The sequence below is a fragment of the Eubalaena glacialis genome, chromosome 17, assembly GCF_028564815.1.
Source record: "Eubalaena glacialis isolate mEubGla1 chromosome 17, mEubGla1.1.hap2.+ XY, whole genome shotgun sequence".
NCBI classification, from domain to species: domain Eukaryota; kingdom Metazoa; phylum Chordata; class Mammalia; order Artiodactyla; family Balaenidae; genus Eubalaena; species Eubalaena glacialis.
In genome coordinates this window covers 70,246,784-70,270,919 of record NC_083732.1, presented here as the reverse complement: position 1 = coordinate 70,270,919, position 24,136 = coordinate 70,246,784, and the positions used below count along the sequence as shown (strand labels likewise).

The window sequence follows — 24,136 nt, the reverse complement described above, 5'->3', positions numbered from 1 at the left end:
AGAGGCCAGAAACTGAAGCACAGTGCCAATAAAATGAGACAGAAGGCTGATTTATATTGAAAATAACATAAAACCCTTTCCCAGAGCTTCCAGACACTGTGAATCTCAAAAGAATGTAACATTTAAAACATCTGTATGTCCTGCTGACAGGTGGATTCACCAAATGTTTCTTTGTTCAGAAGTTTCAAGAGGCAGCGGGTTAACAAAGTTTTTTTTTTTAATTTAAGAAAAATCACAAAATGTGTCTCATAAAACATTACCTAGAAGAGAAAGATAAAAAGGAAGGGAGGGATAGAAAAATCCAAATAGAACATTGCTGTATATAGAGTTCTAGAACCCACAGCCTTCGCAATTTGTGGATTAACCCTTTAAAAAGCTATTGTTATTTGAAATGATGTGTAGGATCTACTTCAAAATAATATGAGAGAGGGGAGTATGGGGGTATAAATGAAACAAGAGTGACCATGAATGGTTAATTGTTGAAGCAACTGATGGATATTTAGGGGTTTATTTTATGAATCTGCTGATTTTTTAAGTTATGTTTAAAATTGTCCTTAATAATGAGTTGGGTTTTTTAAAGAGTCTACCTTAACAATGAAGTAACACAGAAAGTTAACCAGGACAGACCTCTTCTGTTTGTATTCCTGATACACAAAACTGCCCTCCAATTAGATAGGTCACCTCCAGGAAGAGGGAGTTGCTGTAGTCTCTGGTCACTAGACTATAAGGTCCATGGGGGCAGGGATTTGTCATGTTCCCAGGGCCTAGAATAGGGCCTCACACTTAGTAGCCATGCAATATACACTTGTTAAGTGAAAAAAAAAAAAGAATGAGTGAATGAATGAATATTTCCTGAAAGGCAAAAGAATCAGGGTCTTTGTGGACAACTTTTAAATTCAACATAAGGAAAAGCTTTCTAATGGAACAGCACAGACATGGATGGGGCTGCCTCAGAGCTTTCTCTCCTGCTTAGAATGTCTCTATATGTCAAGTCTTTGCCCAACTTACTATTTGAGAACTGGCTCAAATATGAAGACACTCCCATCCATTCTCTTCCTAGATCATTATGGGGGCAGACAGAGTACCTCCCTTCACAGATTCCTTAAAGTATTTATTGAGCAGCTATTATGTGCTGGGTAGATGAGATGTCCACATAAGGCTCAGTGGACAGTGTCAGGGAGTTATTTAAGAACTAAAACCTTTTTAAAGGATAAGTAGGAGCACCATGAAATGGGTAAAGGAAGGGACAGAGAATATTAGAGATAGAAGGAACTCACAGAAGATTATACTAAATGTCTTTTAAGATCTTTTCAAATCTAAACAATCTAGGATTTTAACCTGTTATCAATACAATATTTACCACAGACTCAAACTCAGAGCTGGGACAGAGTCCCATGGCAGCACTTTATGATCTGTAAATACATACTTCTGAATTGACCTTGGGCTGGCTTGCTTTCTCTGTCTTTATTGTATGCAATAATTTGAACTGTGTAATTCTGGTCTGGCATAAGACCTTGAATAATCGCTTTAGTTGCAGTGTTCTGGAGATTCAATTGATTGGTTTTTCCACCTATAATAAAACAGAAAGATAAATCAGTTCTAAGAAGTGGGTTAACTGTGTACATTAAGAAATTTTATTAACCAGAAATCAAGATTTTAAAGGTGAAGACATTCAAAAATATGTATAATGTTATTACATAATACTAATTTCAGTACACTTTTCATTCTCATTTTCAGTTATACTCTTTGCATTAGACAAACAGTCATCTAAATTAGATAAAAACACATGTGCAAATATCTTTCATCATAACACACTGTTGCTTTATTTTTTTTTTTAACATCTTTATTGGAGTATAATTGCTTTACAATGGTGTGTTAGTTTCTGCTTTATAATGAAGTGAGCCAGCTATACATATACATATACCCCATAACTCTTCCCTCTTGCGTCTCCCTCCCTCCCACCCTCCCTATCCCACCCTCCCTATCCCACCCCTTTAGGTGATCACAAAGCACCTAGCTGATCTCCCTGTGCTATGCAGCTGCTTCCCACTAGCTATCTATTTTACATTTGGTAGTGTATATATGTCCATGCTACTCTCTCACTTAGTCCCAGCTTACCCTTCCCCTCCCCGTGTCCTCAAGTCCATTCTCTAGTAGGTCTGCGTCTTTATTCCCGTCCTGCTCCTAGGTTCTTCATGACCTTTTTTTTTTTTCTTAGATTCCATATATATGTGTTAGCATACGGTATTTGTTTTTCTCTTTCTGACTTACTTCACTCTGTATGACAGACTCTAGGTCCATCCACCTCACTAGAAATAACTCAATTTCGTTTCTTTTTATGGCTGAGTAATATTCCATTGTATATATGTGCCACATCTTCTTTATCCATTCATCTGTTGATGGACACTTAGGTTGCCTCCACGTCCTGGCTATTGTAAATAGAGCTGCAGTGAACATTGTGGTACATGACTCTTTTTGAATTATGGTTTTCTCAGGGTATATGCCCAGTAGTGGGATTGCTGGGTCGTATGGTAGTTCTATTTTTAGTTTTTTAAGGAACCTCCATACTGTTCTCCATAGTGGCTGTATCAATTTACATTCCCACCAACAGTGCAAGAGGGTTCCCTTTTCTCCACACCCTCTCCAGCATTTATTGTTTGTAGATTTTTTGATGATGGCCATTCTGACTGGTGTGAGATGATATCTCATTGTAGTTTTGATTTGCATTTCTCTAATGATTAGTGATGTTGAGCATCCTTTCATGTGTTTGTTGGCAATCTGTATATCTTCTTTGGAGAAATGTCTATTTAGGTCTTCTGCCCATTTTTGGATTGGGTTGTTTGTTTTTTTGATATTGAGCTGCATGAGCTGCTTGTAAATTTTGGAGATTAATCCTTTGTCAGTTGCTACATTTGCAAATATTTTCTCCCATTCTGGGGGTTGTCTTTTCGTCTAGTTTATGTTTTCCTTTGCTGTGCAAAGTTTTAAGTTTCATTAAGTCCCATTTGTTTATTTTTGTTTTTATTTTCATTTCTCTAGGAGGTGGGTCAAAAAGGATCTTGCTGTGATTTATGTCATAGAGTGTTCTGCCTATGTTTAACTCACACTGTTGCTTTTATACACTAGGGAAAGCCATAGCATGAGATTAGAAGACAGTATGTCCTCAACATCAGATACACTCTTCAAGAAAAGAGCGTCACTTAAAAGTGAAGGAAAAGGTATGGGTAGACTGAATGTAATTATCTACACCGGAATTCTTCCTATGGCCTCTCTAAAGTGAGTCAAAGCATCCTTGAAGCATTAGCAATTTAATTATCTTAAAACTGAGCATCACTGGCCTGGGATGTTAAAGGAACCACTCATTGCCTGGCTACTTAAAAGTTAGCTTGGCTCTGGAAAAAGTTTCAAACCCCCACTGTCTCTCCATCAAATTAGACTGACATCTAAATCTTTGCTGAAAATGCTATTTGATTCAATACTCAACTTGTATGCAAAATTCCAAATATACCTTTCTTCTCTAATTTCTGGCAGTATTCACTGTGTCTGAGAAAAGGGAAATTAATTTAAAACTTCTGTCCCTCTAGCAGGAACAGCAAGTAAGTTCTGATATTTGCTGAAATAATCAAGCATAACACAGATTACAACATACTGGGTTGGCCCAAAAGTTCGTTCGGGTTTTTCTGTGCGAGCTTATGGACAATCCCGAACGAACTTTCTGGCCAATCCAATACTTTAACCATATTCTAGTAGAATTGATTAAGTCTGAAAAATGATGCTCCTATCATCTATGCTACCAGCTACTGGAAGGCAGAACTGAGCCTTTCTCTAGCCAAAACCTACCTCCTTAAATGCATTTATGTCCAAGATGCTAAGTTTGGTTTCAGAAACTTGTATCATTTAAAACTCAACTACTACAAAGTGCACAAAATGAATCATTCATAATGTGTGTTTCACTTAAAAAAAAATTCCTTAGAAAAACTCTGTGTATTAGAATTCCTCACTGAGAGTCAGAGAATGTATTATTTTAAAGGCTTTGAGAATCCTTAGAAAAACTCTGTGTATTAGAATTCCTCACTGAGAGTCAGAGAATGTATTATTTTAAAGGCTTTGAGAATCCTGTAATTAAAAAAACAAGCTTTAAACTCTGCTTAAAACAGCACTCAAATTTATTTGACCATTAAACCATTTGATTGTATAATAGCTATTAGCATCCTGTTGAACACCATGGAAAACGCTTTGGGAAAGACTGGTATAAACAGTACTTGAAACACATCTTGTAGTGCAAAACCATCTACAAATATTGTGTCTAGACATTATTTGTGTCTAGTAAACATTATTTACTACTCCTTTTATTTACTCTATTTATTTGATGTTTGATCATGATGATACCAGAGTGTCAAGAATGTTTTATTGGCTTTGGCCACTGCAGTAAGGACATTGGGTCACCACAGAATAAACCCAGTTTTCATGGAGAAATCATCTGCTTTCATCCTCAATTTTTATTTGTCATTGGAGGTGTTTAAACAAGAGCTGGATGTCTACTTTTGAGGGGTGCTGTAGCAGAGAAGATTGAAGGATGAGGCCAAGGTTTGGTTCAAAGATCACACAAGTCACTTCTAAGGTTCTAATCCCTCAGTGACACCTGCTTGGGGTACTTAAAAGTTTGGTGTTATCAGCAAATAATCCAAAAGAGTTAACACACTAATTACCTGGAGGGAAAATAATTACCTTCAAGACATAGGGAATTCTTAGAGGTAGCACAAATTACTAACTTATATTTTGACCTTTAGCATCACAATAATGTTCAAAAACCACTTAAATTTCCCATGATGGCTTATTTTATTTTTTTTGAATTTTTGAATTTTATTTTATTTATCTTTTTGTACAGCAGGTTCTTATTAGTTACTCATTTTATACATATTAGTGTATATATGTCAATCCCAGTCTTCCAGTTCATCCCACCACCACCCCCACCCCAGCCACTTTCCCCGCTGGTGTCCATACGTTTGTTCTCTACATCTGTGTCTCAATTTCTGCACTGCAAACTGGTTCATCTGTACCATTTTTCTAGGTTCCACATATATGCGTTAATATACGATATTTGTTTTTCTCTTTCTGACTTACTTCACTCTGTATGACAGTCTCTAGATTCATCCACGTCTCTACAAATGACTCAATTTCGTTCCTTTTTATGGCTGAGTAATATTCCATTCTATATATGTACCACATCTTCTTTATCCATTCGTCTGTCAATGGGCATTTAGGTTGCTTCCATGATCTGGCTACTGTAAAAAATGCTGCAATGAATATTGGGGTGCATGTGTCTTTTTGAATTCTGGTTTTCTCTGGGTATATGCGCAGAACTGGGATTGCTGGGTTATATGGTAATTCTATTTTTAATTTTTTAAGGAACCTCCATACTGTTCTCCATAGTGGCTGTATCAATTCACATTCCCACCAACAGTACAAGAAGGTTCCCTTTTCTCCACACCCTCTCCAGCATTTGCTGTTTGTAGATTTTCTGCTGATGCCCATTCTAACTGGTGTGAGGTGATACCTCATTGTAGTTTTGATTTGCATTTCTCTAATAATTAGTGATGTTGAGCAGCTTTTCATGTGCTTCTTGGCCATCTGTATGTCTTCTTTGGAGAAATGTCTATTTAGGTCTTCTGACCATTTTTGGATTGGATTGTTTGTTTTTTTTAATATTGAGCTGCATGACCTGTTTATATATTTTAGAGGTAAATCCTTTGTCTGTTGATTCGTTTGCAAATATTTTCTCCCATTCTGAGGGTTGTCTTTTGGTCTTGTTTGCAGTTTCCTTTGCTTTGCAAAAGCTTTTAGGTTTCATTAGGTCCCATTTGTTTATTTTTGTTTTTATTACCATTACTCTAGGAGGTGGATCAAAAAATATCTTGCTATGATTTATGTCAAAGAGTGTTTTTCCTGTGTTTTCCCCTAAGAGTTTTAGAGTGTCCGGTCTTACATTTAGGTTGCTACTCCATTTTGAGTTTATTTTTGTTTATGGTGTTAAGGAGTGTTCTAATTTCATTCTTTTACATGTACCTGTCCAGTTTTCCCAGCACCACTTATTGAAGAGACTGTCTTTTCTCCATTGTATATCCTTGCCTCCTTTGTCATAGATTAGTTGACCATAGGTGCATGGGTTTATCTTTGGGCTTTCTATCCTGTTCCATTGATCTACATTTCTGTTTTTTTGTGCCACTACCATATTGTCTTGATTACTGTAGCTTTGTAGTATGGTCTGAAGTCAGGGAGTCTGATTCCTCTTGCTCCCTGTTTTTCGCTCAAGACTTCTTTGGCGCTTCTGGGAGCTTCAAGATGGCAGAAGAGTAAGACGTGGAGATCAACTTTCTCTCCACAAGTACATGAGAAATACATCTACATATGGAACAGCTCCTAAAGAACACCTACTGAATGCTGGCAGAAGACCTCAGACCTCCCAAAAGGCAAGAAAATCCCCACGTACCTGGGTAGGGCAAAAGAAAAAAGAAAAAACAGAGACAAAAGAATAGGGACGGGACCTGCACCACTGGGAGGGAGCTGTGAAGGAGGAAAGGTTTCCACACACTAGGAAGCCCCTTCGCAGGCAGAGACTGCGGGTGGCAGAGGGGGGAAGCTCCAGAGCCACGGAGGAGAGCACAGCAACAGGGGTGCGGAGGGCAAAGCGGAGAGGTTCTTGCACAGAGGAATGGTGCCGACCAGCACTCACCAGCCTGAGAGGCTTGTCTGCTCACCCACCGGGGCGGGCGGGGGCTGGGAGCTGAGGCTCGGGCTTCGGTCGGATCCCAGGGAGAGGACTGGAGTTGGCTGCCTGAACACAGCCTGAAGGGACTAGTGCGCCACAGCTAGCCGGGAGGGAGTCCGGGAAAAAGTCTGGACCTGCCGAAGAAGCAAGAGACTTTTTCTTCCCTCTTTGTTTCCTGGTGCACGAGGAGAGGGGATTAAGAGCATCGCTTAAAGGAGCTCCAGAGACGGGTGCAAGCCGCGGCTATCAGCGCGGAGCCCAGAGACGGGCATGGGACGCTAAGGCTGCTGCTGCTGCCACCAAGAAGCCTGTGTGCAAGCACAGGTCACTATCCACACTGCCCCTCCCAGGAACCTGTGCAGCCCGCCACTGCCAGGGTCCCGTGATCCAGGGACAACTTCCCCGGGAGAACGCACGGCGCGCCTCAGGCTGGTGCAATGTCACGCTGGCCTCTGCCGCCGCAGGCTCGCCCCGCATGCCTACCTCTCCCTCCCCCCGGCCTGAGTGAGCCAGAGCCCCCGAAACAGCTGCTCCTTTAACCCTGTCCTGTCTGAGCGAAGAACAGACACCCTCAGGCGACCTACACACGCAGAGGCGGGTCCAAATCCAAAGCTGAACCCCAGGAGCTGTGCGAACAAAGAAGACAAAGAGAAATTGCTCCCAGAAGCCTCAGGAGCAGCGGATTAAATCTGCACAATCAACTTGATGTACCCTGCATCTCTAGAATACCTGAATACACAACGAATCATCCCATATTGAGGAGATGGACTTTGGGAGCAAAGACATATATATTTTTTCCATTTGTCTCTTTTTATGAGTGTGTATGTTTATGCTTCTGTGTGTGATTTTGTCTGTATAGCTTTGCTTTTACCATTCGTCCTAGAGTTCTCTCTGTCCATTTTTTTTTTTTACTTAAAAAAATTTTTTTCTTAATAATTATTTTTTATTTTTTATTTTAATACTTTTATTTTATTTTATTTTACTTTATTTTATTTTATATTACCTTCTTTCTTTCTATCTTTTCTCCCTTTTATTCTGAGCCGAGTGGATGAAAGGCTCTTGGTGCTCCAGCCAGGCATCAGGGCTGTGCCTCTGAGGTGCGAGAGCCAACTTCAGTACACTGGTCTGCAAGAGTCCTCCCAGCTCCAAGTAATATCAAATGGAGAAAAACTCCCAGAGATCTCCATCTCAACACCAAGACCCAGCTCCACTCAACAACCAGCAAGCTACAGTGCAGGACACCCTATGCCAAAAAACTAGCAAGACAGGAACACAAAACCATCCATTAGCAGAGAGGCTGCCTAAAATCATAATAAGGCCACAGACACCCCAAAAAACACCACCAGACATGGACCTGCCCACCAGAAAAACAAGGTCCAGCCTCATCCACCAGAACACAGGCACTAGTCCCATCCACCAGGAAGCCTACACAACCCACTGAACCAACCTTAGCCACTGGGGACAGACACCAAAAACACAGGAACTACGAACCTGCAGCCTGTGAAAAGGACACCCCAAATGCAGCAAGTTAAGCAAAATGAGAAGACAGAAAAACACACAGCAGATGAAGGAGCAAGGTAAAAACCCACCAGACCTAACAAATGAAGAGGAAATAGGCAGTCTACCTGAAAAAGAATTCAGAATAATGATAGTAAAGATGATCCAAAATCTTGGAAATAGAATAGAGAAAATACAAGAAACGTTTAACAAGGACCTAGAAGAACTAAAGAGCAAACAAACAATGATAAACAACACAATAAATGAAATTAAAAATTCTCTAGAAGGGATCAATAACAGAATAACTGAGGCAGAAGATGGATAAGTGACCTGGAAGATAAAATAGTGGAAATAACTACTGCAGAGCAGAATAAAGAAAAAAGAATGAAAAGAACTGAGGACAGTCTCAGAGACATCTGGGACAACATTAAACGCACCAACATTCGAATTATAGGGGTCCCAGAAGAAGAAGAGAAAAAAGAAGGGACTGAGCAAATATTTGAAGAGATTATAGTTGAAAACTTCCCTAATATGGGAAAGGAAATAGTCAGTCAAGTCCAGGAAGCACAGAGAGTCGCATACAGGATAAATCCAAGAAGAAACACGCCAAGACACATATTAAACAAACTATCAAAAATTAAATACAAAGAAAAAATATTAAAAGCAACGAGGGAAAAACAACAAATAACACACAAGGGCATCCCCATAAGGCTAACAGCTGATCTTTCAGCAGAAACGCTGCAAGCCAGAAGGGAGTGTCAAGGCATATTTAAAGTGATGAAGGACAAAAACCTACAACCAAGATTGCTCTACCCAGCAAGGATCTCATTCAGATTCGATGGAGAAATTAAAACCTTTACACACAAGCAAAAGCTAAGAGAATTGAGCACCACCAAACCAGCTTTACAACAAATGCTAAAGGAACTTCTCTAGGCAGGAAACAGAAGAGAAGGAAAAGACCTACAATAACAAACCCAAAACAAATTAAGAAAATGGGAATAGGAACATACATATCAATAATTACCTTAAATGTAAATGGATTAAATGCTCCAACCAAAAGACATAGCCTAGCTGAATGGATACAAAAACAAGACCCGTATATATGCTGTCTACAAGAGACCCACTTCAGACCTAGAGACACATACAGACTGAAAGTGAGGGGATGGAAAAAGATATTCCATGCAAATGGAAACAAAAGAAAGCTGGAGTAGCAACTCTCATATCAGACAAAATAGACTTTAAAATAAAGACTATTACAGGAGACAAAGAAGGACACTACGTAATGATCAAGGGATCGATCCAAGAAGAAGATATAACAATTGTAAATATTTATGCACCCAACATAGGAGCACCTCAATACATAAGGCAAATACTAACAGCCATAAAAGGGGAAATCGACAGTAACACAAACATAGTAGGGGACTTTAACACCCCACTTTCACCAATGGACAGCTCATCCAAAATGAAAATAAATAAGGAAACACAAACTTTAAATGATACATTAAACTTAATTAGACTTAATTGATATATATAGAACATTCCATCCAAAAACAACAGAATACACATTCTTCTCAAGTGCTTATGGAACATTCTCCAGGATAGATCATATCTTGGGTCACAAATCAAGCCCTGGTAAATTTAAGAAAATTGAAATCGTATCAAGTATCTTTTCCAACCACATGCTATGAGACTAGATATCAATTACAGGAAAAAGTCGGTAAAAAGTACAAGCACATGGAGGCTAAACAATACACTACTTAATAACCAAGAGATCACTGAAGTAATCAAAGAGGAAATAAAAAAATACCTAGAAACAAATGACAATGAAAACACGACGACCCAAAACCTATGGGATGCAGCAAAAGCAGTTCTAAGAGGGAAGTTTATAGCAATACAATCCTACCTTGGGAAACAAGAAACATCTCACATAAACAACCTAACCTTACACCTAAAGCAATTAGAGAAAGAAGAACAAAAAAAACTCCAAAGTTAGCAGAAGGAAAGAAATCATAAAGATCAGATCAGAAATAAATGAAAAAGAAATGAAGGAAACGATAGCAAAGATCAATAAAACTAAAAGCTGGTTCATTGAGAAGATAAACAAAATTGATAACCCATTAGCCAGACTCATCAAGAAAAGAAGGGAGAAGACTCAAATCAATAGAATTAGAAATGAAAAAGAAGTAACAACTGACACTGCAGAAATACAAAGGATCATGAGAGATTACTACAAGCAACTATATGCCAATAAAATGGACAACCTGGAAGAAATGGACAAATTCTTAGAAATGCACAACCTTCTGAGACTGAACCAGGAAAAAATAGAAAATATGAACAGACAAATCACAAGCACTGAAATTGAAACTGTGATTAAAAATCTTCCAACAGGGCTTCCCTGGTGGCGCAGTGGTTGAGAATCTGCCTGCCAATGCAGGGGACACGGGTTCGAGCCCTGGTCTGGGAAGATCCCACATGCCGCGGAGCAACTAGGCCCGTGAGCCACAACTACTGAGCCTGCGCGTCTGGAGCCTGTGCTCCGCAACAAGAGAGGTCGCGACAGTGAGAGGCCCACGCACCGCGATGAAGAGTGGCCCCCGCTCGCCGCAACTAGAGAAAGCCCTCGCACAGAAATGAAGACCCAACACAGCCAAAAATAAATAATTAATTAATTAATTAATTAAAAAAAAAAAAATCTTCCAACAAACAAAAGCCCTGGACCACATGGCTTCACAGGCGAATTCTATAAAACATTTAGAGAAGAGCTGTCACCCTTCCTTCTCAAACTCTTCCAAAATATATCAGAGGGAGGAACACTCCCAAACTCATTCTACGAGGCCACCATCACTCTGATACCAAAACCAGACAAAAGTGTCACAAAGAAAGAAAACTACACGCCAATATCACTGATGAAAATAGATGCAAAAATCCTCAACAAAATACTAGCAAACAGAATCCAACAGCACATTAAAAGGATCATACACCATGATCAAGTGGGGTTTATCCCAGGAATGCAAGGATTCTTCAAGATACGCGAATCAATCAATGTGATACACCATATTAACAAATTGAAGGAGAAAAATCATATGATCATCTCAATCGATGCAGAGAAAACTTACGACAAAATTCAACACCCATTTATGATAAAAAACCTGCAGAAAGTAGTCATAGAGGGAACTTTCCTCAACATAATAAAGGCCATATATGACAAACCCACAGCCAACATCGTCCTCAATGGTGAAAACCTGAAACCATTTCCACTAAGATCAGGAACAAGACAACGTTGCCCACTCTCACCACTATCATTCAACATAGTTTTGGAAGTTTTTGCCACAGCAATCAGAGAAGAAAAAGAAATTAAAAGAATACAAATGGGAAAAGAAGAAGTAAAGCTGTCACTGTTTGCAGATGACATGATACTATACATAGAGAATCCTAAAGAAGCTACCAGAAAACTACTAGAGCTAATCAATGAATTTGGTAAAGTAGAATGATACAAAATTAATGCACAGAAATCTCTAGCATTCCTATACACTAATGATGAAAAATTTGAAAGTGAAATTAAGAAAACACTCCCATTTACCATTACAACAAAAAGAATAAAATATCTAGGAATAAACCTACTTAAGGAGACAAAAGACCTGTATGCAGAAAATTATAAGACACTGATGAAAGAAATTAAAGATGATACAAATAGATGGAGAGATATACCATGTTCTTGGATTGGAAGAATCAACATTGTGAAAATGACTCTACTCCCCAAAGCAATCTACACATTCAATGCAATCCCTAACAAACTACCACTGGCATTTTTCACAGAACTAGAACAAAAAATTTCACAATTTGTATGGAAACACAAAAGACCCCGAATAGCCAAAGCAATCTTGAGAAGGAAAAACGGAGCTGAAGGAATCAGGCTCCCTGACTTCAGACTATATTACAAAGCTACAGTAATCAAAACAGTATGGTACTGGCACAGAAACAGAAATATAGATCAATGGAACAGGATAGAAAGCCCAGAGATAAACCCACGTACATATGATCACCTTATCTTTGATAAAGGAGGCAAGGATATACAGTGGAGAAAAGACAGCCTCTTCAATAAGTGGTGCTGGGAAAACTGGACAGGTACATGTAAAAGTATGAAATTAGAACACTCCCTGACACCATACACAAAAATAAACTCAAAATGGATTAAAGACCTAAATGTAAGGCCAGACACTATCAAACTCCTAGAGGAAAACATAGGCAGAACACTCTATGACATAAATCACAGCAAGATCCTTTTTGACCCACCTCCTAGAGAAATGGAAATAAAAACAAAAATAAACAAATGGGACCTAATGAAACTTAAAAGCTTTTACACAGCAAAGGAAAACATAAACAAGATGAAAAGACAACCCTCAGAATGGGAGAAAATATTTACAAATGAAGCAACTGACAAAGGATTAATCTCCAAAATTTACAAGCAGCTCAATATCAAAAAAACAAACAACCCAATCCAAAAATGGGCAGAAGACCTAAATACACATTTCTCCAAAGAACATATACAGATTGCCAACAAACACATGAAAGGATGATCAACATCACGAATCATTAGAGAAATGCAAATCAAAACTACAATGAAATATCTTCTCACACCGGTCAGAATGGCCATCATCAAAAAATCTACAAACAATAAATGCTGGAGAGGGTGTGGAGAAAACGGAACCCTCTTGCACTGTTGGTGAGTATGTAAATTGATATAGCCACTATGGAGAACAGTATGGAGGTTCCTTAAAAAACTAAAAATAGAACTACCATGCGACCCAGCAATCCCACTACTGGGCATATACCCTGAGCAAACCATAATTCAAAAAGAGTCATGTACCACAATGTTCACTGCAGCTCTATTTACAATAGCCAGGACATGGAAGCAACCTAAGTGTCCATCGACAGATAAATGGATAAAGAAGATGTGGCACATATATACAATAGAATATTACTCAGCCATAAAAAGAAACGAAATTGAGTTATTTCTAGTGAGGTGGATGGACCTAGAGTCTGTCATACAGAGTGAAGTAAGTCAGAAAGAGAAAAACAAATACCGTATGCTAAAACGTATATATGGAATCTAAGAGAAAAAAAAAAAAGGTCATGAAGAACCTAGGGGCAAGATGGGAATAAAGACACAGACCTACTAGAGAATGGACTTGAGGATATGGGGAGGGGGAAGGGTAAGCTGTGACAGAGTGAGAGAGTGGCATGGACTTACATACACTACCAAATGTAAAATAGATAGTTAGTGGGAAGCAGACGCATAGCACAGGGAGATCAGCTCGGTGCTCTGTGACCACCTAGAGGGGTGGGATAGGGAGGGTGGGAGGGAGGCAGACGCAAGAGGGAAGAGATATGGGAACATATGTATATGTATAACTGATTCACTTTGTTATAAAGCAGAAACTAACACACCATTGTAAAGCAATGATACTACAATAAAGATGTTAAAAAAAAAAAGAAGACTGCTTTGGTTATTCGGGGTCTTTTGTGTCTCCATACAAACTTTAAGTTTTTTGTTCTAGTTCTGTAAAACATGCCATTGGTAATTTGATAGGGATTGTATTGAATCTGTAAATTGCTTTGGGTAGTATAGTCATTTTCACAATATTGATTCTTCCAAACCAAGAACATGGCATATCTCTCCATCTGTTTGTATCATCTTTAATTACTTTCATCAGTGTCTTATAGTTTTCTGCTTACAGGTCTTTTGTCTCCCTAGGTAGGTTTATTCCTAGGTATTTTATTCTTTTTGTTGCACTGGTAAATGGGAGTGTTTCCTTAATTTCTCCTTCAGATTTTTCATCATTAGTGTATAGGAATGCAAGAGATTTCTGTGCATTAATTTTGTATCCTGCAACTTTACCAAATTCATTGATTAGGTCTAGTAGTTTTCTGGTGGCATTTTTAGGATTCTCTATGTATAGTATCACGTCATCTGCAAACAGTGACAGTTTTACTTCTTCTTTTCCAATTTGTATTCCTTTTACTTCTTTTTCTTCTCTGATTGCTGTGGCTAGGACTTCCAAAACTATGTTGAATAATAGTGGTGAGAGTGAACATCCTTGTTTTGTTCCTGATCTTAGAGGAAATGCTTTCAGCTTTTCAACATTGAGAATGATGTTGGCTGTGGGTTTGTCATATAGGGCTTTTATTATGTTGAGGTAGGTTCCCTCTATGCCTATTCTCTGGAGAGTTTTTATCATAAATGGGTGTTGAATTTTATCAAAAGCTTTTTCTGCATCTATTGAGATGATCATATGGTTTTTATTCAATTTGTTAATATAGTGTATCACATTGATTGATTTATGTATCTTCAAGAATCCTTGCATCCCTGGGATAAATCCTACTTGATCATGGTGTATGACCCTTTTAATGTGTTGTTGGATTCTGTTTGCTAGTATTTTGTTGAAGATTTTTGCATCTATGTTCATCAGTAATATTGGTCTGTAGTTTTCTTTCTTTGTGACATCTTTGTCTGGTTTTGGTATCAGGGTGATGGTGGCCTCGTAGAATGAGTTTGGGAGTGTTCCTCCCTCTGCTATATTTTGGAAGAGTTTGAGAAGAATAGTTGTTAGCTCTTCTCTAAATGTTTGATAGAATTTGCCTGTGAAGCCATCTGGTCCTGGGCTTTTGTTTGTTGGAAGATTTTTAATCACAGTCTCAATTACATTGCTTGTGATTGGTCTGTTTATATTTTCTATTTCTTCCTGGTTCAGTCTGGGAAGGTTATGCTTTCTTAGAATTTGTCCATTTCTTCCAGGTTGTCCATTTTATTGGCATAGAGTTGCTTGTAGTAATCTCTTATGATCCCTTGTATTTCTGCAGTGTCAGTTGTTACTTCTCCTTTTTCATTTCTAATTCTATTGACTTGAGTCTTCTCTCTTTTTTTCTTGATGAGTCTAGCTAATGGTTTATCAATTTTGTTTATCTTCTCATAGAACCAGCTTTTAGTTTTATTGATCTTTGCTATTGTTTTCTTTGTTTGTATTTCATTTATTTCTGCTCTGATCTTTATGATTTCTTTCCTTCTACTAACATTGAGTTTTGTTTGTTCTTCTTTCTCTAGTTCCTTTAGGTGTAAGGTTAGATTGTTTATTTGACATGTTTCTTGTTTCTTGAGGTAAGCTTGTATTGCTATAAACTTCCCTCTTAGAACTGCTTTTACTGCATCCCATAGGTTTTGGATCGTCGTGCTTTCATTGTCATTTGTCTCTAGGTATTTTTTGATTTCTTCTTTGATTTCTTTAGTGACCTCTTGGTTATTTAGTAACGTATTGTTTAGCCTCCATGTGTCTGTGTTTTTTACGATTTTTTCCCTGTAATTGATTTCAAATCTCATAGCGTTGTGGTCAGAAAAGATGCTTTGTATGATTTCAATTTTCTTAAATTTACTGAGGCTTTCTTTGTGACCCAAGATGTGATCTATCCTGGAGAATGTTCTGTGCGCACTTCAGAAGATAGTGTAATCTGCTGGTTTTGGATGGAAAGTCCTATAAATATCAATTAAATCTATCTGATCTATTGTGCCATTTAAACTTGTGTTTCCTTATTAATTTTCTGTTTGGATGATCTGTCCATTGGTGTAAGTGAGGTGTTAAAGTCCCCCACTATATTTTGTTCTTGTCGATTTCCTCTTTTATAGCTGTTAGCAGTTGCCTTATGTATTGAGGTGCTCCTATGTTGGCTGCATATATATGTATAATTGTTATATCTTCTTCTTGGATTGATCCCTTGATCATTATGCAGTGTCCTTCCTTGTCTCTTGTAACATTCTTTATTTTAATGTCTATTTTATCTGATATGAGTACTGCTACTCCAGCTTTCTTTTGATTTCTATTTGCATTGAATATCTTTTTCCATCCCCTTACTTTCAGTCTGTATGTGTCCCTTGGTGTGAAGTCATCTCTTGTAGACAGCATATATATGGGTCTTGTTTTTGTATCCATTCAACGAGCCTGTGTCTTTTGGTTGGAGCATTTAATTCATTCAGGTTTAAGGTAATTATTGATATGTATGTTCCTATTACCATTTTCTTAATTGTTATGGGTTTGTTTTTGTAGGTCCTTTTCTTCTCTTGTGTTTCCCACTTAGAGAAGTTCCTTTAGCATTTGTTGTAGAGCTGGTTTGGTGGTGCTGTATTTCCTTAGCTTTTGCTTGTCTGTAAAGCTTTTGATTTCTCCATCAAATCTGAATGAGATCCTTGCCAGGTAAAGTAATCTTGGTTGTAGGTTCTTCCCTTTCATCACTTTAAATATGTCATGCCACACCCTTCCAGCTTGTAGAGTTCCTGCTGAGAAATCAGCTGTTAACCTTATGGGAGTTCCCTTGTAAGTTATTTGTCATTTTTCTCTTGGTGCTTTTAATAATTTTTCTTTGTCTCTAATTTTTTCCAATTTGATTACTATGTGTCTCGGCGTGTTTCTCCTTGGGTTTATCCTGTATTGGACTCTCTGTGCTTCCTGGATTTGGGTGGCTATTTCCTTTCCCATGTTAGGGAAGTTTTCGACTATAATCTCTTCAAATATTTTCTCGGGTCCTTTCTCTCTCTCTTCTCCTTCTGGGACCCCTATAATGTGAATGTTGTTGCGTTTAATGTTGTCCCAGAGGCCTCTTAGGCTGTCTTCTTTTCTTTTCATTCTTTTTTCTTTATTCTGTTCCACAGCAGTGAATTCCACCATTCTGTCTTCCAGGTCACTTATCCATTCTTCTGCCTCAGTTATTCTGCTATTGATTCCTTCTAGTGTATTTTTCATTTCAGTTATTGTATTGTTCATCTCTGTTTGTTCTTTAATTCTTCTAGGTCTTTGTTAAACATTTCTTGCATCTTCTCGATCTTTGCCTCCATTCTTTTTCCGAGGTCCTGGATCATCTTCACTATTATTATTCTGAATCCTTTTTCTGGAAGGTTGCCTATCTCCACTCCATTTAGTTGTTTTTCTGGGATTTTATCTTGTTCCTTCATCTGGTACATAGCCGTCTGCCTTTTCATCTGTCTATCTTTCTGTGAATGTGGTTTTCGTTCCACAGGCTGCAGGATTGTAGTTCTTCTTGCTTCTGCTGTCTGCCCTCTGGTGGATAAGGCTATCTAAAAGGCTTGAGCAAGTTTTTGATGGCTTATTTGAGAAAACAAACTATGTTTTAGAAGTCAACGTTATTTAAAAACATTGGGCAATGTTCCAAAATGAAAACCCTGAATGAGGCTTGAGAATAAAATATTGCTATCCACAAGCGAGTCACTTCTGTGGGCCAACACGAGGAAAGCTGGCATCTGGTGTCACTTAGAAGTCATTCTAAGGAGCCTGTGCACAATATGTGTTAATAAAAGACGATTTCTTTTCCATGACCAAGCAAGAAGCTAGATGCTCCATCTGCTTGCTTTGTTATTTTAAATCCACTATTGAGAAAAATATCCCCATTTAGAAATAAGAGAGCATCTGTTTGCCTCATTAAATGAGTTGGGAAAAGGTCTCCAATAGAAAGGAGTCCAGCTCTATATAACCATCTTTATCACCAATAAAAAAAAAAAATATTATATTTTTATAAATATATATATTATACAAATAGGCTATTATTAAGTATTTTGCATACTATGGGAAAACGGATTTTACAGGAAGAAATGAGACCTGGGAGATATACTACAAAGCATCTTTATAACAATCATGGGTAAGATTTACTGAGCACATATGATTTGCCAATCACTGTTCTAAGTGCTTTATGTTTATTAATTCATCTAGTCCACACGACCAGGGCTTCCCAAATTAATATGCAAAGGAATATTTTAAAATTCAGATGCTGATTCAATAGGTAGGGTGTGGGGCCCAATATTCTACATTTGAAGCTGGTTCTCAGACCACATTTTGAGTTCCAAGCATCACAACAACTCCATGAGGTGGGTACTAATATTATCTGCACATTTTACAGAAGAGGAAACTGAGGCACTGAGAGATTAAATAACTTGCCTGAATGAATGACATTACTTTTAAGTCACAGAACCAGGTTTTGAACTCAAGAATCCAGTTGTTCACCCCATGTTAGTCTCCATGACATCCGTGTAGCAATAGAAATTCCTTTACAACTCTGTATTGGTTTTTTTGTTTGCTTGGTTTGGTTTGGTTTGGTTTTGGCCACATGGCTTGCGGGATTTTAGTTCCCTGACCAGGGATCGAACCTGGGGTCACAGCAGTGAGAGCACCAAGTCCTAACCACTGGACCGTCAGGGAATTCCCTACATGCTCTGTATTGTTTTTGTTGATTATATTTACAAAACAAAAACATAAAATGAGAAAGAAAAAATTCAACCAAAATTTAATTTTTTAAAATTTTACATAACTATTTTAACTTCATGATCAATAAGTTTAACTTTTGCCTTTCTTGGTTTAATGTATCATTTATTTTCACAGTGTCTACTTAGAGTTTATAATTTAATGTATCATTGCTGAATAATATTCTACCAAGTTAACTAGTCGTAATTTACTCAGCTGGTCACAAATACTGGAAGTAATTTTTTTTTAACATCTTTATTGGAGTATAATTCCATAACAATGGTGTGTTAGTTTCTGCTTTATAACAAAGTGAATCAGCTATACATATACATATATCCCCATATCTCCGCCCCCTTGCATCTCCCTCCCGCGCTCCCTATCCCACCCCTCTAGGTAGTCACAAAGCACCGAGCTGATCTCCCTGTGCTATGCGGCTGCTTCCCACTAGCTATCTATTTTACGTTTGGTAGTGTATATATGTTCATGCCACTCTCTCACATCACTCCCGCTTACCCTTCCCCATCCCTGTGTCCTCAAGTCCATTCTCTATGTCTGCGTCTTTATTCCTGTCCTGCCCCTAGGTTCTTCAGAACCTTCTTTTTTTTTTTTTAGATTCCATATATATGTGTTAGCATATGGTATTTGTTTTTCTCTTTCTGACTTACTTCACTCTGTATGACAGACTCTAGGTCCACCCACTTCACTACAAATAACTCAATTTCATTTCTTTTTATGGCTGAGGAATATTCCATTGTATATATGTGCCACATCTTCTTTATCCATTCATCTGTCGATGGACACTTAGGTTGCTTCCATGTCCTGACTATTGTAAATAGAGCTGCAATGAACATTGTGGTACATGACTCTTTTTGAATTATGATTTTCTCATGGTATATGCCCAGTAGTGGGATTGCTGGGTCATATGGTAGTTCTATTTTTTTGTTTTTTGAGGAACCTCCATACTGTTCTCCATAGTGGCTGTATCAATTTACATTCCTACCAACAGTGCAAGAGGGTTCCGTTTTCTCCACACCCTCTCCAGCATTTACTGTTTGTAGATTTTTTTATGATGGTCATTCTGACCAGTGTGAGGTGATACCTCATTGTAGTTTTGATTTGCATTTCTCTAATGATTAGTGATGTTGAGCATCCTTTCATGTGTTTTTTGGCAGTCTGTATATCTTCTTTGGAGAAATGTCTATTTAGGTCTTCTGCCCCTTTTTGGATTGGGTTGTTTGTGTTTTTGATATTGAGCTGCATGGGCTGCTTATAAATTTTAGAGATTAATCCTTTGTCTGTTGCTTCATTTGCAAATATTTTCTCCCATTCTGAGGGGTGTCTCTTCATCTTGTTTATGGTTTCCTTTGCTGTGCGAAAGCTTTTAAGTTTCATCAGGTCCCATTTGTTTATTTTTGTTTTTATTTCTATTTCCCTAGGAGGTGGGTCAAAAAGGATCTTGCTGTGATTTATGTCATAGAGTGTTCTGCCTATGTTTTCTTCTAACAGTTTTATAGTCTCTGGCCTTACATTTAGGTCTTTAATCCATTTTGAGTTTATTTTTGTGTATGGTGTTAGGGAGTGTTCTAATTTCATTCTTTTACATGTAGCTGTCCAGTTTTCCCAGTACCACTTATTGAAGAGGCTGCCTTTTCTCCATTGTATATTCTTGCCTCCTTTAGCAAAAATAAGGTGACCATATGTGCGTTGGTTTATCTCTGGGCTTTCTATCCTGTTCCATTGATGTATATTTCTGGTTTTGTGGCAGTACCATACTGTCTTGATTAATGTAGCTTTGCAGTATAGTCTGAAGTTAGGGAGCCTGATTCCTACAGCTCCGTTTTTCTTTCTCAAGATTGCTTTGGCTATTTGGGGTCTTTGGTGTTTTCATACAAATTGTGAAATTTTTTGTTCCAGTTCTGTGAAAAACGCCATTGGTAGTTTGATAAGGATTGCATGGGATCTGTAGATTGCTTTGGGTAGTATAGTCATTTTCACAATGTTGATTCTTCCAGTCCAAGAACATGGTATATCTGTCCATCTGTTTGTATCATCTTTAATTTCTTTCATCAGTGTCTTATAATTTTCTGCATACAGGTCTTTTGTCTCCTTAGGTAGGTTTATTCCTAGGTATTTTATTCTTTTTGTTGCAGTGGTAAATGGGAGTGTTTCCTTAATTTCTCTTTCAGATATTTCATCATTAGTGAGTGTATAGGAATGAAAGAGATTTCTGTGCATTACTTTTGTATCCTGCTACTCTACCAAATTCATTGATTAGCTATAGTAGTTTTCTGGTAGCATCTTTAGGACTCTCTATGTATAGTATCATGTCATCTGCAAACACTGACAGCTTTACTTCTTGTTTTCTAACTTGGATTCCTTTTATTTCTTTTTCTTCTCTGATTGCTGTGGCTAGGCTAAAACTTTGGAGGTAATTTTTAATTGTCAGTAGACCAAAAGAACTGATCCATGTTGAAACAGAGGTAGTCAGGATTCTTGATAGTCTGAAAATTTTGCCTGAGGAAAATTATGGGGAGTCCAATAGCTATTCTTTACATTTGGGGAACATTATTTTCTTGAGTAGAGAGTAAGTTTTCAAGCTCCAAAGATTAAATAAAACCAAAATCTTTCAAATGAGCTTAAAGCAGCACTTAGCACAATACATTTTTAGTTCCCTGTGTGCAAAAAATTGCTAATACTCTAAAAAATACAGTTGAGTGTTTTTACCTGCAGCTGGAGTCACAAGAAGTTTGTATCCACCAAATTTCCCTCTCGGAGCCTTCCATGAAATCTGGATACTATCATGAGATAATACATTATACCTTAACCTTGTGGGTGGAGCCACTGAAAAGGAAAAACAAAAATTGTTTAAATGTTGAAACTTTTAAGCTTCCACTGTTAAGTTGAAAAGCCAAAGTAATGTAATCACAATACGCAAGACTTCATGTTCTTTCTACAACTGCATTAATGAATTGATCAGTTTGCAAAATAACACAAACTCAAAAGCATTTGTTTCTTACTCAGGAGATAAGCATTTGCCAAGTAGTACCGATCTTGTGACAAAGAACTATGACTTAGGGTTAGAATTTAATACCTTAGCCCAGCTTAATAATTGAAGCCAACCTTGTAAAATGTTTTTATTATGTTACAAGGATGACTTTTTCTACTTGGAATATGTAAGCTTTTGTAATCTACTCTAGTGGGATCTGTTTTATGCCTTTAGGTTTTTCACTTTATTAACTGAGTACTTTTTATGATATGATAATTTAACGTCATTACAGACATAGTATAGTAATAAGATCTTCATTTAAAAACATTTTGAGAAAGAGATTGTAAAGGACCAAAATAAAAAATAATAATAATAATAAAAGATAATTGCTTTATAAACTTGGATTAATTCTTCACGTGTAGCTGATTTATACCTTTCAGAAAGACACACAGCACATGGTCATGAATCATCCCAGCATATTTAATCTTTCCCGATAGTTAACAAAATAGGTCAGTCTATATTACTTTTTGTGTAAGTCATTCAAACTTCAAAACATATTTTTGGAACTCTACAGCAATGCTCCAGAATTTCTAAAGAAATATTTTCATAAGAAGATTTTTACTATATAATATATAAATTAGTTTGTCACAAAAGAAAATTTAATGCTTAACAGAAAAGTTAGCACTTATTACCCACTTTTATGCCTGGTCTTTCTTTCCCACTTTAGGACACAGAGTCTGGGGAAGGAAACAAACATTCTTTTTAATAGGTATGTAGCATAATATGAGGTTTGGACATTAGTTTGATTCCCAGTTCTGTCACTTATTAGATGAATAAGCTTGAGCAAGTGATTGTTTCTTCCAAAGCCTTATCTTTAGAAAAGGTGACAGCAATACTTTCTGCACAGGATAAGTGAAAATGTTAAAGAAGATAACAGATATAATGCATTATGATAGGTGGCCAATAAATGTTTGTTCCCCTCCTCCTTTACTTCATCTAATGGATGATCTCAAAAGCTTATTTAATATTCACAAAAATACATTGCTATCCCAATTTTATATATAAGGGATACAAGGAGAAGCTAAGAGATTCATCCAAGTTCACGTACTGGTGCACGACAATCTCTGACCTCAAACAAAATGCTCTGTTTCTTCAGGAGAAGATTTATATTAAGAAGTCACCCTTCACTTAGCTAGAAGAATGAGTAATTTAACACTACAAACTCTCCGCTCATCTGAAATCAGCGAGAACTGAAGGACACAATCTTTTTTTTTTTTTTTTTTTTTTTAAAGAAAGAGTACTCTCTTTTTTTTTTTTTTTTTTTTTTTAAATTTATTTATTTATTTATTTATTTATTTTTGGCTGTGTTGGTTCTTCGTTTCTGTGCGAGGGCTTTCTCCAGTTGTGGCAAGCGGGGGGTCACTCTTCATCGCGGTGCGCGGGCCTCTCACTGTTGCGGCCTCTCGTTGCGGAGCACAGGCTCCAGACGCGCAGGCTCAGTAGTTGTGGCACACGGGGCTTAGTTGCTCCGCGGCATGTGGGATCTTCCTGGACCAGGGCTCGAACCCGTGTCCCCTGCATTGGCAGGCAGATTCTCAACCACTGCGCCACCAGGGAAGCCCAGGACACAATCTTAAGAGTAATATTCTCTCTCTACTTGCCCTTTACTACCTCTTAGTAGAGAATGCTAGTCACGCAAAACAGAAACACAAGCTTCCCATTCTCAATCTGACATGAATGAAAGAGTCTACATTTCTCTGGCTTATGGGGAGATATGGATTTATCATAAGAACTGCTATGTTGAACTAGAAAAGGAAATTGGCTAAACCTAACATTTGGATGAACAGAGAAACTATTACTGTTTGGCTTCGACTGGAACTTGGGGAGAAAAATCTATTTATAGATAGGTTCTTATTACTTATGGAAGAAAATTAAAAATAAAAGTTTTTAAATGTTAAACAACACATCCAGTTTCTGAGCCAAATCTTGCCAGTGGGCTGGTAGACATCCTTGGCCAAGCTTATCGTAAGGTCCTCATTTTTGCTCCTTTTTTTAAAAACTGAGTACACAGTATAAAGTTTACTAAAGGCCTGACAGAGGCTTCTGGTGTGTATTTTTAAGCATTTCTAATGATTTCTAGCTTTGTTTTAATTCAACTTAGTTTTTGAAATCTAGTATTTGTATTACTGGGACCTGCATTTTTTTTTTTCTTTTTTTTGGCCACACTTACAGCTTGTGGGATCTTCCCTGGTCAGGGATTGAACCCAGGCCTCCGCAGTGAAAGCCCAGAATCTTAACCAGTAGGTCACCAGGGAAGTCTGGGATCTGCACTTTTATTTTTGATTTCTGCTAATTCTTATAAAGTATGTCAGGGGTTGGCAAACTACCACTCATGGGCCAAATCTGGTCCATTGCCTGCTTTTATAAATAAAGTTTTATTGGAAGACAGCCATGCTGATTTGTTTACATATTGTCTGTGGCTTATTTCACACTGCAATGGCAAAGTTGAGTAGTTGTGATAGATACCGTATAGCCCACAATGCCTGGAATATTTATTATCTGGCCTTTTGCAGAAAAAGTATGCTA

General features: G+C 37.7%; 1 protein-coding gene across 4 annotated transcripts in view; it reads right to left on the bottom strand.

The window, feature by feature from the left end:
- Nucleotides 1-24,136, bottom strand: part of COL14A1 (collagen type XIV alpha 1 chain) — a 238,104-nt gene that overhangs the window by 206,853 nt on the left and 7,115 nt on the right. For all 4 annotated transcript variants that reach the window (XM_061172169.1, XM_061172166.1, XM_061172167.1 and 1 more), the window contains exons 2-3: nucleotides 21,289-21,405; nucleotides 1,427-1,570 (exon numbers count right to left, since the gene is read on the bottom strand). In XM_061172169.1, coding sequence (XP_061028152.1) covers nucleotides 1,427-1,570; nucleotides 21,289-21,405 — 261 coding nt within the window. The remainder of the gene's footprint in view (nucleotides 1-1,426; nucleotides 1,571-21,288; nucleotides 21,406-24,136) is intronic.